Source organism: Propithecus coquereli, unplaced genomic scaffold, assembly GCF_000956105.1.
Source record: "Propithecus coquereli isolate 6110/MARCELLA unplaced genomic scaffold, Pcoq_1.0 Scaffold68, whole genome shotgun sequence".
NCBI classification, from domain to species: domain Eukaryota; kingdom Metazoa; phylum Chordata; class Mammalia; order Primates; family Indriidae; genus Propithecus; species Propithecus coquereli.
Genome location: NW_012152840.1, coordinates 7,730,606 through 7,746,086, shown reverse-complemented (window position 1 = coordinate 7,746,086; position 15,481 = coordinate 7,730,606). Strand labels below are relative to the sequence as shown.

The window sequence follows — 15,481 nt, the reverse complement described above, 5'->3', positions numbered from 1 at the left end:
GCTTCCTGCACTGACGCATAAAGTAGGAATTCTGTCCTTTCAGAACTATTTGGAAGACAGCACTTACTCTCCAACCAATCCACTTCCCACATCCCCACCCCTCTCCAAGAGGGAAGCTACGGTTTCTCTGACTGGTGAGACAGATGCTGTCTGTCATCCACTGGTCCCTGTCCCTTCGCTGCATGGTGCGACATTTGTAACGATCCCATTTGCCCAGCCTTCTCTCTCAGTGTGGCTTCCACGTGGCCACTCTCCTGTCCTCCAAGTGGTGAGCAAACCTGGATAAGGCACCTGGCTAGAGCAGGAAACTGTCTCTACTCATCAGACTGGATCTGCGGAGGCAGCAATTCCCCTGGCAGGGTTGAGGAAGGGTCTATGCAGCAGACCCAACTCCCCACGGGCAGGTCCTGAGGTCTACACTTGCAGGCAACTTTTAAAACTTCCAATGGCCACTGCTTGTTCCAAATCATATTCTCTGGTCGACCATTACCATTGATGAAACTGATATATTTGGGGTTTATTCCTGATTCTTGTTCCTATTTCTCTATTTATTACAGCTAGGAGGGGAAAGGGATGAGATAAATGATCCTTAGTGTGGATATCACCCAAAGACAGAAACACTAACATTTGCTTAATAAAAAGAAAGAAATCAACAAAAACTGGCAATCCATTAAGATGTCATTTGAAGCATATGTTTCACATTTCCACTCTAGTGAACTGCACAATTTAATCCATAATAGCACTACAGCAGCTTATGACTTGCATCCGAGCAGCATAGGTTTTCTTGAGATGATTTTCCTTCCCAAACTCGTCTATACTGGTGATTTTGAGCTCTGTCGTTGGTTTCAAATTCACCAACCCACATTCACCCTCCTGCATCTATTCATCCCTAACCATGCTAAGTTTCTCTAGAGAGTTCCCAAGAATCTCTCCCACCTCCCCCGAACTACCACCACCGATGGCACACTTACTGAGATTTTGATGATCTTGTCAAAAAGATGTGCTTGGGGCCCAATGAAGTCGAAGACAAAGTACTGCAAAACATAAAGGTCATTCTGGCTATCAACTCCAGGCTTGCACCTAAGAACCCCATTTCTGGGGTGGATTTCGGCCTGTGTTATTCTAACCAATAGCAGTGTAGTCCTCAGCGGCATGAATATACCATCAATTGATTGGCCATCCCCTACTGAAGGTCATTTATGTTGTTTTCAAATTTTTTCAAATATTAAAAAAAAGAAGAAGAATGCCACTATTCACATCCTTGTATAGGATATGCGTGTGCATTTCTATAAAATGGACATGAGAAGTGGTCATGGATTATGGACATGTAAATTTTTAATAGATGGTATGGAATTTCTTTCCAAATGGGCTAAGCCATTTTACATTCTCACTAGCAGTGTATGAAAATAGCCATCTCTCCATACCCTTGCTAACCCTTGATATTGTCAGTTCTTTTAATTTTTTTTGCTTATAATGGTGGGTGAAAATGGTATCTCAGTGTGGTTTTGATTTGGAGTGATTAAAATCTAATTTTCCCAGAATTTTTCAGTTTCAAACATCCTTTTTTGAAGATTGACCAGGGAGAGAATAAAAAGAAATTATAGACATGGGAGATTTTTAACATTAAGAAAACGATTACATTTTACAGTTAGAGAAATTATCTAGACCAGCCTCGTATTTTACACATAAGAAGACTGTAGACTAAAGAACTTAACAGATGTTGCCTAGGTTAATTTTGCGAGTTATTGCTGAACCTGAAACCAAACCTTAGTTGGCTTGAAGTTATCGCACAAAAGGTTCAAGTACTAGATATTTTACCATCTGACTTTTGAGTCAAGATCCTTCCAAATTCAAGATTTTGTGATTCTAAGATGCAGAGAACTGGAGTGCTGTTTTGTTGTGAATTATGAGTTTTGTGGGGGGAATGATCCCTTAGAGATGAATATACAGCAGTAGTAAAAAGAGGAATTGACCCACTGCTAACTGCTAACAGCCTACTTTCAAAGGTCAAAACAGAAAACCCAAAATGTGGAAAATGAAAGATGTCATCATATGCCATAAAAAGAGACCTTCAAAATGGTAGTCCTTAGATACCAGTGAAAGAGTTCAGTATATTCAGTGTCTTCTGTTTAAGAACATAGGAAAACATGTATAATATTTCAGGAAATTTTTCCTATATATACTCAAACTTTTAAAGTGTTTTGGTGTTCAAAATTTATATGGGAAATTTGTTTACACAAAATTTTTCATTTTCTGATAAGGCTGAATATATGAGGTGCTGTGGGTTCCTCTGGACCAACAAATCACTTGCAATGTCAATTTTTTCTAAGCTTCATGTTTCAGACTCAACTGCCCACATAGGCTCCCAAGACCTCAGGGCCCACACACATTTTTCTAGCTGAAAAATATTCCCCAGCCCCTACTAACTGGCTCCCTTGACATCTGATGATCTTTGGGCTTAAAAATTCTAGTCAAAAGTTGTAACAAAGGTTTTTACTTCAATGTCTATGTTTTTACTTGATTTTCTATTGATTATACTTGGGCCCAATTTAATGTCACTTAGATCCACGAATTGTAGGCATAATTATAATAATTAACAAATATGTCAAGCTTTGCAGTTTTAAAGCATTTTCATACATTATTTCATATCACGTCCATTCCAGAAGCCGTTCTGGGAGTGAGAAATGGAACAGGAAGGGAAAAACTACTGACATTTTCACTCATGGTAAAAAAAACTCAGAGGCAGGAATGGTAGAGAGGAAAGGAGTTATGAGCTCCAGTGGGATTTGGGTGTTTTCTGTTGATTTCATTATCCATGCTCTCCCTGCCTTCCTTTGCAATTACCACTACCATTAGGGTAATAAGTAAGAGTACACTGCATTTTTTTTCAAAACTCATTGTATCAAAATGCCTATGGGGAAACAAGTATACCTATGCACTTATGAAATTTATAGTTGGAATATAAATTGTTACTGCTTTGGAAAGCAATTGATGATTCAAAATTTTAAATGCACATACTTTGTGCCTAGTTATGCCACTATAAGTAGTAGCAAGAGGCTGAAAACATTTAATATCCACTAATGAGAGACTGATTGGTTTAGTAAATTATAGTATATCAAGGCAATGGAAAACTCTTCAGCCATAAGGGCAAAATGAGATTGAGCTGTATGTCCTGATACGGACTAATCTCCAAGACACATTTTTCATGAAAAGAGCAAGGTCTAGAACAGTGTGCATAGAATACTACCATTTGGGAACAATATTTCCTTGCATTCTGGCCCATGCTTGGAATATCTCCAGAAGGGTTCACAAATGCCTGGTGAGAATAGATGGCTCCAGGAAGGAGACTAGAGAATTAGGGATCACAGATTAGCGGGAAACATATTATTCTATATCATGTTATACTTTGTCTCTTTTGCCGTTATCTTTTTTTACTGTATAATATCTTTATTTAAAAAAGAATTTAATATGTTTAATACTTGGAAGCTTCTCTCTTTGAGATTTTTCTTTACAATTTCTCCACAGCTTAGAAAAATATAACTGTTTTATTTTCCAAGGTAGTATGCCTATTTCAAAACAAATAATTAAATTTCCAGTGTCTGTGCCAGGAAAAAGAATGTGTACCTGCTCCCTAACCAACATCCAGTACATTTATGAATATTAACCCAGGGCTTATAATGGGTGAAAATGAGCTGATAAGAAATAAGAAAACAGATCTGTTGAAAACATAGCAATGAATTTAAAATCAGGAGGAATTCCTTGTCTCTTCTTCCCACTATCTTTTTGTTAAAAATTTTACAGGGTTATTCTGCTAAGTGAAGTATCACAAGAATGGAAAAACAAGCACATGTACTCGCCATCAAATTGGTACTAATTGATCAACACTTATGTCCACATATAGTACTAACATTCATCGGGTGTCGGGCAGGTGGGAAGGGGGTGGAGGGGATGGGTATATTCACACCTTATGGGGAATGGGCACACTTGTAGCTCTGACTAGGGTGGAGCAAAGGCAATATATGTAACCTAAACATGCGTACCCCTGTAATATTCTAAAACTGAAAAAAAAATTTTACGGGGCTATGTTTATAAGGAGGCTTAGCGAGTTTGCCATGCATGGGCTTAGGGGCAAACTAAGGGGCTGGGAGGGAGCAAGGAGGGGCAGGGCTCTTCCATGTGACTGAAGAATACTGCAGAAAGGTGGTGAGAGGGTGTTGATGTGGAGGCTGTTGGTGATCTCCAAGACTTACTTCATTGTAAAACGGGCTGTTGGTTCCTTCCTTCACAGTGCTTTGCTTCTTCTCATCCCCGACCTCAATGGTCACAACTGGATCAATGTTCTCCCCCACCAGCTGGCGTGCCTCAGTGATGGTTATGGCGATCTACAACACAGAGCAGGGTGTGCGCCATTGTGGACATCGCTGTTCATGCCCACAGGAAGAACTGCAGGAGGCTGGCGGGAAGAATCTGTCACTTACTTGATAATTTTGGGATTTGACCTCCCCATCATGGATCTTAGTTGATAGTTTTGATCTATTGAAAGAAAGTTCAATATGTTTGTTTCATCAAGTAAGAACATACTTTTCATCCATAAGCCGTGATAATACTTTCTGGAGTATTTCTAAGTGCTCTCATTTATACCATATTACACATTCTCTCTACGTCTCTCGGGGAGATAAGTATAAGTGGACAAGTGACTTGATCTCTCTACAACTCAGTTTTCCCATGCTAAAAATGGAGCTCATAGGAGAGCTTATCTCATGAGGCGACTACTAGAATTAAATGACATACTGCATATAAAGGTTTAACCCAGTGTCTGGCAAGAATAAAAGTCAGCTCTTCTTATGGGTATGATTACCAGCACTATTTATTTTTTAATTTTAAACAGAAGGAGAAACTAAGATGCAGCAAATCCATGCAGAGCTTAGTCTAAATAAGGAACTCCCAGTCTTCTGCCTGGTCACAGGGCCACTTTGCCATTTCTTGTGGAAATAATAATTCTGCGTTTCATGACTGCTTTTGAAAGAATCGATAAAGGAAAAAATTGGAAGGAACGACTAAGATACCGTGTCGGTGAGATTTCACGTTCCAGGAGATTTCATTTATCGGGACTGTCACAGGTAATTGAAAACAGCTGTGCAACACCTGGGCATTGGGAGACTGATAATAGCAGAAAGAGATGAAGAATCCCTGTTGTCATAGAAGCAGAAATCAGAGGGAAATGAACTGAGCTTGAGTTCCTATCAAATTTTATGCTCTTGGCTTTCAACAATACCATCTTGCATTTGACTCCATCTAATTTCTTCTGATTATAGTTGAGTGCAATTAAGCTAGTTAAAATCTCAAGGCTTTGCAGTCAGACTGATCTAAGTTAGAATATTTTTTCTCCCCAATTTTGGACTTTAGCTTTAATTTCCTCACCTGAAAGTGGAAATACTACTTCCTACCACACAGGGCTGCTCCAAGAATTAAAGGAGATAATGCATGCGAAAAAGGGTAGATATCATTTAATATGTTCACCAATACAATGGTAAATTCATACTGATCATTTATTACATGAAAGCCCAGTGCTAGGCTCAGTTAGAGGAAAAACAAAAATGAATGAGCCATCTTCTTGGCCTTTGTCGAGCTAACACTCTCTATGGAAGAGAGGGCCAAAACATATGAAGAAAGAGCTAGTTTGTAAGTGTAAAATGTGCAGCAGGAAAAACAACATGACGGAAGAGCTATAGAGAAATTTCTGAGGGCCAAGCTAAGCAACAAAGACCTCACTGCAGAGGTCAGATTTCAATTGAACATTGGTGGATGGATAGAATTTCAATGGCTGGAGAATGTTCCAACCAAAGAGAAAGAAAGACTGTTATTCCTTACTTCTCTTTCTCCTGCATTTCTTCATTCAATGATATCACTCTAACAAAATAAATGCCAAGGAGGGGTGCTTGGCACATAGGAGGTGATCAGCAAATGTGTGTTGACCACCTGCATCGACCCTGTACCTTCTCTTTGGAGGAGCTGAGGGGACAGGAGCAATAGAACCATTATCATAAACCAGATCTGCTCTTGGTCCTTCCTTGTGAGAAGGTCCCTCCTGTGGTGCTTCTGCTTCACCTTGACCATCTGGAGAAGCAAACAAAAGAGGAAAATCCCATTAAATTGGCACACAGTGGCGATTGAGCCTCCCTTCTCTGTCCAGCACCATGGCAGGCACAATAAGGGGTCCAAGGGACTAGAAGACAGTCCCAGCCAGTAGGAAACTTACTGTCTGATTGGCAGAAAAGCCAGACACAGCCTTCATTTCTCTAAAAAAATTGCACATCTTCTTTATTCAAAAAAGAGCAGATTTATATAGATGGGGTTGTAGAAACAAAAACTGGATTATGAATCTAAAGACATGCTTTCAAGTCATGACCTTGCCACGGTGGAACTTCAGACAAGTCATTTATTCTCTCTGTGCCTTGCCAGCAAAATCTGACGTGCATAAGAATCACCCAGGAAGCTGCTGAAATGCAGATTCTGACTCAGTAGGTCTGGGTGGGACCCAAGACTGCATTTCTAACAGAAAGATGCCAGGTGAGGCCATTCCTGCTGTCTGTGGGCCAATTGGGGGTAGCAAGGTGCCATAGTCTCAAAAGATAGGTCCTAATCCCTAGAACCCAGAAATGTTACCTTATTTGGAAAAAAGGTCTCTGCAGAGGTGATTAAAGTAAGGATTTTGAGATGAGGGCATTACCTGCTGGGCCCTAACTGCAATCACATGGACCCTTAGAACAAGGAGGCAGAGGGAGATTTTGCACAGATAGAAGAAAAGGCAGCAATGTGACCATGCAGACAGAGATTACAATAGTGTTGCCACATGGGAAGCTGGAAGAGGCAAGAAACAGGTTTCCTGGAGGAAGTGGGGCCCTTGATTTTGGCCCAGTGACACTGATTTTGGGCATCTGACTTCCATAACTGGGAGAGAATAAATCTATGTTGTTTTAAGTTACCAGGTTTGTGGTAGTTTGTTATACAAACTACCCTAGGAAGGGCAGGCTTCCCAGGAAGCCCTAGGAAACAAATACACAAGTGTTTAGAAAACTTAAATAAATGGATAGTAAACATGTTCTCTGGACCCTTTACCTCCCAACCCTGGATTCTGATTTAATTCATCTGGAATGTTGCCTGGATGGCAAGATTGTTTAAATTCTCCAAATGATTCTAATATACAGCAAAGCTTGGGAACCACTTCTTAACCAGGCTTTTGGTAAAAACAAGAGTAGCTGGGCCTCCCTAATACACCGAGAGACTCTGCATAGTGTCATTCAAAGATCTGAATCCAAAAGGTTTGGGTTCAAATCCCCATACTAGCACTTTCTATTAATAGTTCTGTGATTTGGGCAAGTTACATAACTTCGCTCAGCACTGTTTTCCTCCTTTACAAAACAGGGCAAGATTAATGTCTTCTACTCCACAGGGTTGTTGGGAAAATTAAATGAAATACCTAAGTCCCCTAGCACAGTGCCTGCCTGGTACACAGTAGGTACTCAAGCCTGTGGATTCCAAGGTAGATGACTTGAGCAGGTCACCCAGGATTTTCTGATATTTTTTTTTCTTTTCCTACAAAATGAAAGAATTGGGCAAGAAACATGGTCTTGAAATTTTTCAAAGCAACAGAACACTTTTATAAATGTAACTGTATACCAAAACCCAATATATAACACAAGTCCATTCATATCAAACTGTTTCATGTGTCAGGGGTGGGATGAGGGCAGTGGCATTCCACGGGGCCTCACTGCCACCACCCCACTGCCACCACCACCCTCTTTGGACACCCCTGAAGCCATTTTTTCAGAATCCCAGGGCTCCATGGGACTCAATCTATAAATTCATCAGTTTAATAATTCTAAGATACCTCCCAGCTTTGATGCATTTTGGCTTTCTGATTTTAATCAGTAACTCATGCAAAACAGTACCGAATCAGAAGAGAGATGGAATCATGCGACCAAGTCTTGGAAGCTCGTGCCCACAGGCCTGGCCTCAGTAGGTGTTTGGTCGCTATAGACGATCACTGCATGAATGGAAGTCACTCAGGAAATAAGACAAGGCCAGCCCTACAGAGACGTCAGGAGGAATGCTGGCACCTGGCTGTGCTCCTTGAAGCAGCGAGATAAAATAAATACTTGCTTCCCTACCTACTTGACTGCAAGGGCCCTAGGGTGCAGCCCCACTGTCAGAAATTCAGGTTTCCAGTGAACATTCTAAAGCACCTCATGTGTGCTGGAAACTGCGCTAGGGAAGATGCTAAGGATGCAGGAACAAATCATGAACCTCTCTGCTAGGGGCTGGCATTGTGCAGGGCGAGACTCTGAGGTAGAAAGGCAGTCAGCTAAAGCTTCTTCTATAGCTTTCATTCATTCGTTCATGTATCCATTCATTGCGTTACTGCTTTGTTTTCTCTAATCTACTCAGCATGGAGCATCGGGGATGACTTTCTACAAAAATAAACCAGATCATGTCACTCTTCTTCTTAAAACCCCTCGATGGCTTTGCGTTGTACTAGAATAAATCTAAAGTCCACGTGCAACTCTGGATTAGAGTCCTGCTGGCTCTGGCTCCCCCTTTCCCGCTCTCTAGCGGTCTGTTTTCAGTTCCTTCTAAGCTAGCTGGGAATTTCTCTTCACAGGCATCCCTCTGCCTCAGCCACCTCCTCCCTGCCCACCCCCGGGAATTTCCTGTCATCCTTGGAGTTCTAGCTTAAATGTTATCTCCCCAGAGAATCCCTCTCTCACCACACGAAAAGACTCTCCAGTAGCCTGCATTTCAGCCCACTGTCTATTAATGTTTTCTTTACAGCACTTTTCCCGCCTTGTGATGCAGTCACCTTAGTCAGGGTCCCAATGGGTAACATGGCACAATCAGAATAGGATGATGTGAGGACCTTTTACAAAGGTGTTGGTGTAAGAAAACCCAAAAGTTCTTGCAATTATCTGGGGCTGACAGAAGCAAAGCTGTTGCCATCCCAGGCCCCCCAAAGTGAGGAGAGAATGTCGTCACCAGAAGCTGGAAGGAGAGGAAGTCTGGTGGAGTCAGCCTCCCGTCAAGGAGCAATGACCGTCCTTCAGCTGGGGACACAACCAACTGGAGCCTGAGCCCACTCCCCCACCTCCCTTCAGGGTGCCCCCTTGGCCAGATCCAGCCCGAAGGCAGAGGGGATGGGACCTGGGTTATGCAGCCGTAGAGGACAGAGAGCAGGTAGATACGGGTGGAGAATAGACCTGGAGGGGCAAACAGAAGAGTCCTGCAGAGGGCTGTCCTCCCTTCAGACTGTCCAGCATCTACTTTTATATACCTAGAACCTAGCCCAGAGCCCAGCACTTAGCAGACATTCTGTCAATATATTTTGAATAAATGAATGAATGAATGAGCTTGGGAGGTACCCACTAACTATTTGTTGGGTAACTAATTAGTGGACGGGTTAAGGTAATGAAAATTTTAAGAATTTAAGATATAACCATGATGCCTCAAAGTACACATAAAAGAGCCAAAGACTTTGAGAATCTCCAAACATTTCACCCAGAAGAGCCCTAACTTTCCAGGCCAGGCCAAGAAGGAAAGACCCAAGTCTCTGGTCTGTGGACTTTGTCTTGCCAGTCTCCTGCAGGGCTGGCCTTGGCCCAGCAGGATGAATGCTATTTACTTTCTAGGAGGAACCTGATTCCTCTCTACCCTGTTTGCTTTGTGGGCTGAAGACTCTGGAATGAGCTACACAGGAGCCAGCTCCTCTGAAATGCCTGTGGTGACCGCCCTGAGGAGGTCACCGATGGGGCAGAAAAGCCAGGCTCTGGTGTAGGTCTGGCATGGGCTTGGGAGCCAGCACGTCTGCTTGTTAGCTGTGTGACTTGGGATAAGCCACTCACCCTCTCTGAACCTCTGTGTAAATGGCAGTAATTGAATCTACTTTTCAGGGTCATAAATTATGTACATCAAGTAAAAAGCAGCAGAGACTTATTATACATGTCATAAATATTATTTTTCATAAGGTCCTCGAGAGAAGGGACTATACCTTATTCAACTTTGTGTCCCCAGGACCTACTGCAGTGTCATAATTTCAAGGACACTAGGAAAAACCCCAAAGCCTTTTCCACTCACTCCCTGATGCAGTCAATTTGATTGAATGGACAAGTATTTCTATTAAGCTTTAAGCCTCGTCCTCACTGAAAATGCAATGCCCTCCCTTCCCATGCAAGGCTAACTCCCTACCATTGTTAATGCCTTAGTGTGAATGAGTTTCCATATTTTTCTAGCATAAGGACAGGTTTTACCTGAGGGCAAGGAGGGGAATGAGGCAGGCACAAGGCCACAGGACACTGCCATAGATGGCAGCAAAGGAGGCCCCCCAAGGAGACAAGAGGGGTGAAGACTGGCCAGATCCACTGCCCCATTTTGGTTTAGGCATGGTCCCGAAAGCTAGCCTTGAACTGGTTGTTATCAAGGCTAGGTAGCAGGAGAAGTCTCCAGGGACCACCCCAGACCTGTCCACTTGGATGCCATCAATCCAATCTGATTCAAGTATCGACCCAATGCTGGGCCCAGCCTCCACTGGTGTGGTTCACACTCTAATTCGAGGCTTGGCTCTTTTGGAGAAGGAATTAGTCCATTACAAGGGCAGAAAGCTAGACAGCCTGGTTTACATCCATTTCCTCCTGACTCTGTACCTCCCACACTCAAGGCCAGCCGCCCTCCCAGGTATGCGATCTGTGCAGCCATACAGGGCCCCAAGCTCTGAAGGACCTCGTCACACTTGGTTTAAGCTCTGCTGTCACCATCTTGAAATTCTTAATAAGTTCTTAGCAATGGCTTTGCATTTTGACTCTCTACTGGGCCTTGCAAATTCTGCAACCGTCTTTTCCACACTTTATGTACTCTCTCTGCATCTCTGTAAGCTCATTCGTAAAACCGGGGTGACTGCACCTACTGGCTCCACGGCGGCAGGGCTCAATGAGACAATGTATGTAAAGCCTCCATCCTGGTAGCTGTGACACTCACTCCTATTTTCAAAATCTCAATCAATCGTCCCCATGGCCGTGTGAGGTCAGCCTAGCAACCCATGTCATGCTTATTTGACAAAGGAACTCAGGGCCACTAACTGAGCTTGCACCCTCATGAGGGCCCCTTCCCTGGCCCAGCAGGTGCCCACCCAGCCCGTTTCGGCCTGGATGACCAGGGGCCCTGGGGGAGTTGCCCTGGGCCCACACTTGTGATCAGCAGGGACTGCAGAGCCAGCCGATAGCACACTCCCCGCAACTCCTGCGGAGACTGAACCACATTCTCAGCCAAGAAAGGGCCCCTCTGTGAGCCCCAGGCCCCAGGCTAGTGGTCGGCACTCACCCAAGCCTCACCTTGCGCGCCCTTGTTGGCTAGGATTAACCCCTTCTCTGCTTTATTCTTCTTCTTCTTCAGCTTCAGCCCAAACATCCCCTTTCTAAAAAGAAGAAGAAAAATTAAACAATGCAGTAATAGAAAAGTCAAGATATTCAGATATGTTAGGAGAAAAGAAACACACAAACACACTGAGCTCTCCTGGAAGCCGACCGGCCTCCTCGTGCACCCAGGATGGGGGCAAAAGACAAGTATCAGGGAGACTCAGTGAGCTCTCCAGATAGCTCTACTTTCACAGAAACTGCAAAACCCCACCTGAATAGAAACCACGAGGTCCACCTGGAAATTGCACTTGGATAAGGCAAACTGTGGATACGAGTAGCACTAGCTGTTACTTCTCCATGTCTCCTGGCTCACCCATGCCAGGCACTGTGCCAGGCACAAAAAAGGAATGATGTCATTTAATCATCACAGCAACCCTCTCCTGTCCATCTTACAGATGAGGAGCCAAGGCCCAAAGAGGCTGGGCAAAGTTTCTGAGGTCACACAGCCCTGAACATCAGAGCTATCACTGGAACCAGGTTGGTCTGATCTCAGAGCCCGGGCTCTAGCCACTGGGTAGCCTGAGACTGGCCATAACACTCTCACCAGACGTAGGCTCTTGGACCATTTCCAAGCTCAAGAGGTCCTGGGGCTTATAGAGTTCATGACACAAGTGCACAGCTCAGCTGACACATGGAACATGCCCCAAATGTCAGCTACTATTGTAATCTTTGTTATTAGCCATGAACAGGAAGCCATTTCTGAGTCTCATTCTCATCACAGGAAAGCGCCCCAGTCCACCGTCTCTAACTGACAAGAGTGCTCCTGACATCTGCCATCTCCTAAGAGAACCCCTTTCCGGAGCTGGGGAACCATGGATCATGTGGCTCTAGGTGGAAGGATGGTGAAGACAGCTCAGGGGAAAGTCCTGGTCTGAGTCAAGAAGGCTGGGGGGCAGCCTTGGAGGGAGGAGGAGCAAGGACATGTGCCTTTGGAGAAGGGAGGGAAGGGTAGCAAAGGCTCGAACCTATTCGGTGAACATCTGTAGTCCTGGAATGCAAAAAGCAGTGGAACAATCCTGATATTCCATTTTGCTTACATTTTAGCATTCGTGATGTATGGAGTGCCATGGTTAGGATCGGGGACTCCACTGTCAGACCACCCCTGGGCTCTAATCCCAGCACTATCTTTGCAGCTTTGAACAGGTTGCTTAATCTCTCAAAACGTCAGGGTCCTCATGTGAAATGAGGTAATATACGTAAAGCATTGAGCATAGTACCTGGAACATGCTATTTGCTCAATAAACCTTAATTATTCTTAAAGGATTAAGGGATAGGATAAGGATCAACAAACAGAAGGTACTCGGAGACAGATGTCCATCTGATTCGTTCACTTATTTATTTATTCTGTTTATGTCCTGCTTTGTTCTAGATGAGGAATTAAGGAGCCCCCACTGTCTGAACAGGGGGATGGACTGCTTTGGGAGGGAGTGAGGTCCCTGTCCTGGAGGTGTGCAAGGCCTGAAGACCACTGCTAAAGGATGTTGTAGAGAGGACAGGCACCAGAAGGAGGGACTGGCCTAGGGGACAGCAGGAGTCCCTTGAGACCCTGAGATCTAATAGGGTGGAAAGAATGGGCTCTGGAAACACCCAAACATGGATGAGGTTCCCAACTCCTTGGGCAATCACAGTACCTCTCTGAGCCTCAGTTTCCTCCTGTGTATAATGGAAATAATAATAAAATACCCACTTCACCGGATTGTAAGAATGAAATGAGGCAAAGTAAGCAAAATCCCTAGGACAGTGTCTGGGATATGAAAAGTGCTAACTAAGTGCCCTTTTGGGAGGTGGCATTTTCCTCTTTGATGTATCTCCATCCTGATAAGGCCATCAGCCTAAGTCTCCCAGGAACCTCTGGAGAATGTACACTAGGGGGACGCCCCTTTTCTGAAATTTCTAAGAGAGAACTTCCAATAAGAGTTCTTACTATTCTGTTTCTAAAGGGTAGTTACCAAGTGGAGGACCCAAGGCTGGCACCTTCCAAACTCTGAATCGGCATTTGTGGTCCCCAAGGGCTCACTGCCATGATCAGTTCACAGAGGCAGAATCTAATGTTCCCGGGAACTTGGCCAAGGGGTTGTGCAGACTACTTGAAAAGGCTGAGTAACTTTCATCCACAAATAGGAAGTTGCTGCTAATAAATGACAGAATCTATCGAGAGAGACATAACGGTCCTTAGGGAGCTGACGTCCTCATCATGGCTGGCCACAGCACTCGGAGCTGTCCTAAAGGGAAGCCGGTGACTGAGGCATTGGGCACGACTGAAGATGCTGTGATGGGCAGGGGAGGAGAGAGAGATGCCCCACCTCATGGAGACAGGCACCCCCGAACTCTGCAACCAAGAGCTCTTGCCCTGTTGCCCCTAAGAGTCACCAAAAGAAGTTCTTAAAAATACTAAGGTCTCAGCTGGGCGCAGTGGCTCATGCCTATAATCCTAGCACTCTGGGAGGCCAAGGTGGGAGGATCTCTTGAGCTCAGGAGTTCAAGACCAGCCTGAGCAAGAGTGGGACCCTGTCTCTACTGAAAAGAGAAAAATTAGCCGGGCATGCTATCGCATGCCTATAGTCCCGGCTACTCAGGAGGCTGAGGCAGAAGGATTGCTTGAGCTCAGGGGTTTGAGGTTGCTGTGAGCTAGGCTGACACAGTGGCACTCTAGCCCAGGAGACAGAGCAAGATTCTGTCTCAAAAAAAAAAGTACTGAAGTCTCAAACTACCTTCAGAAATTCTTCATTGAGCTAGGGCAGACCCAGTGCCGAGAAGCCCTGGTCTCAGTGTAGCTTAGAGCCCCCTAATAGAGTGAGCCAAAGAAACCTCTCAGGAATGCCCAGAGGCTTTACAATCAGCTCAGGCCTCTTGGGTGGGTTGATGTTAGTTTAACAAACACACAAGGTTGTTTGCCTGAAACCCTGAGTCAGTCATCAAAGGCACACCCAGCATCACTCCCAGCATGATAAAGCTTCTTGATGAAAATTGATTTCTCCTCCACAGCCTACGACATACAGCAGTAGGGAGGAGGAATGGCTCACCAGCCCAGAACGATCGAGCCACTGGCAGGGTGGGCAGCAGAAAATGAATCCATGACTCAGTTCAGGGGCTGCCTAAGTCCACCTGCTAGCTCTAAAGTCGGGAGCTGGATATTTAACTCAGATGAGTGTATTTCTTCGCATGTGACACAACGACATTTCTTATCCGATTCACAGGGTCATGTTAAAGTTTGAAACAATGTTTATAAAATGTAAAGCATACTACAAATTATTATAATACAATATTGATAACAAGGAAATGTGAGTTTACAAATTCTTACACCTGTATAAATCACTTCCTGTGGGCCAGGAACATCATTTTACACACATCATCTCTGGGATCTCCACAACATGCCACAAGGAAGATGCTATTATTTTTGTACAAATGAGAGGCTTCAAGGGGTTTCCAGCCAGTACACTGGGACTGACCATCAAATCAAGAAGACTTACCTGATGAGTCTCCAAGGCAGCTGCTGTCACACATGCCTCCCCCACCTCTGGTTTGTAGAGAATTCCAGCATGGGAACTCACCTACTTCACAAAAAGGATGGGGCTTTCTGGCCTAGGATCTATTGAATATCCTCCCAAGGTCACCCCAAGATAAGTCAAGAAACACATGGGAACCCCCATACCAACCTGGTCTCCTCAGGGTGAAAGCTACCGCGACTCCGATATCTGTATCCAAACAATAAGAGTATTAAACAAGGCACGTGTTAGACTTGCTTTAGCACATGCGCTCAGGTGGCGTCACTCTGGGTTGAACCACAGGGCAGCCAGACTGGCACATAGAGAGAAGAGCTGGACCGCTTCAGTGTGGGTCTCACCTACACCACCTTCTAGCTATGTCACTGGGACTGGCCACGGGACTTCTCTGGCTGCAGGCTCCTCTTTTCTTCAGGAAGTGGCCATAAGGTTAACTCTGCTTTCCTCACTGCAACATTATACAGACAACATCGTTGAGCCCTCATGTTGAGCTGTTAAAAGCTCTACATATAGCTA

At 44.4% G+C, this 15,481-nt stretch overlaps 1 protein-coding gene across 1 annotated transcript in view; it reads right to left on the bottom strand.

Annotated features, from left to right (window-relative positions):
* FER1L6 (fer-1-like family member 6) overlaps positions 1-15,153 on the bottom strand; it is a 128,793-nt gene extending 113,640 nt beyond the window's left edge. Inside the window, exons 1-6 of the mRNA XM_012660820.1 lie at positions 15,119-15,153; positions 11,379-11,461; positions 5,997-6,117; positions 4,479-4,533; positions 4,251-4,382; positions 972-1,034 (exon numbers count right to left, since the gene is read on the bottom strand). Coding sequence (XP_012516274.1) covers positions 972-1,034; positions 4,251-4,382; positions 4,479-4,533; positions 5,997-6,117; positions 11,379-11,454 — 447 coding nt within the window. The 5' untranslated portion in view covers positions 11,455-11,461; positions 15,119-15,153. The remainder of the gene's footprint in view (positions 1-971; positions 1,035-4,250; positions 4,383-4,478; positions 4,534-5,996; positions 6,118-11,378; positions 11,462-15,118) is intronic.
* Between the last annotated feature and the right edge of the window lie 328 nt (positions 15,154-15,481).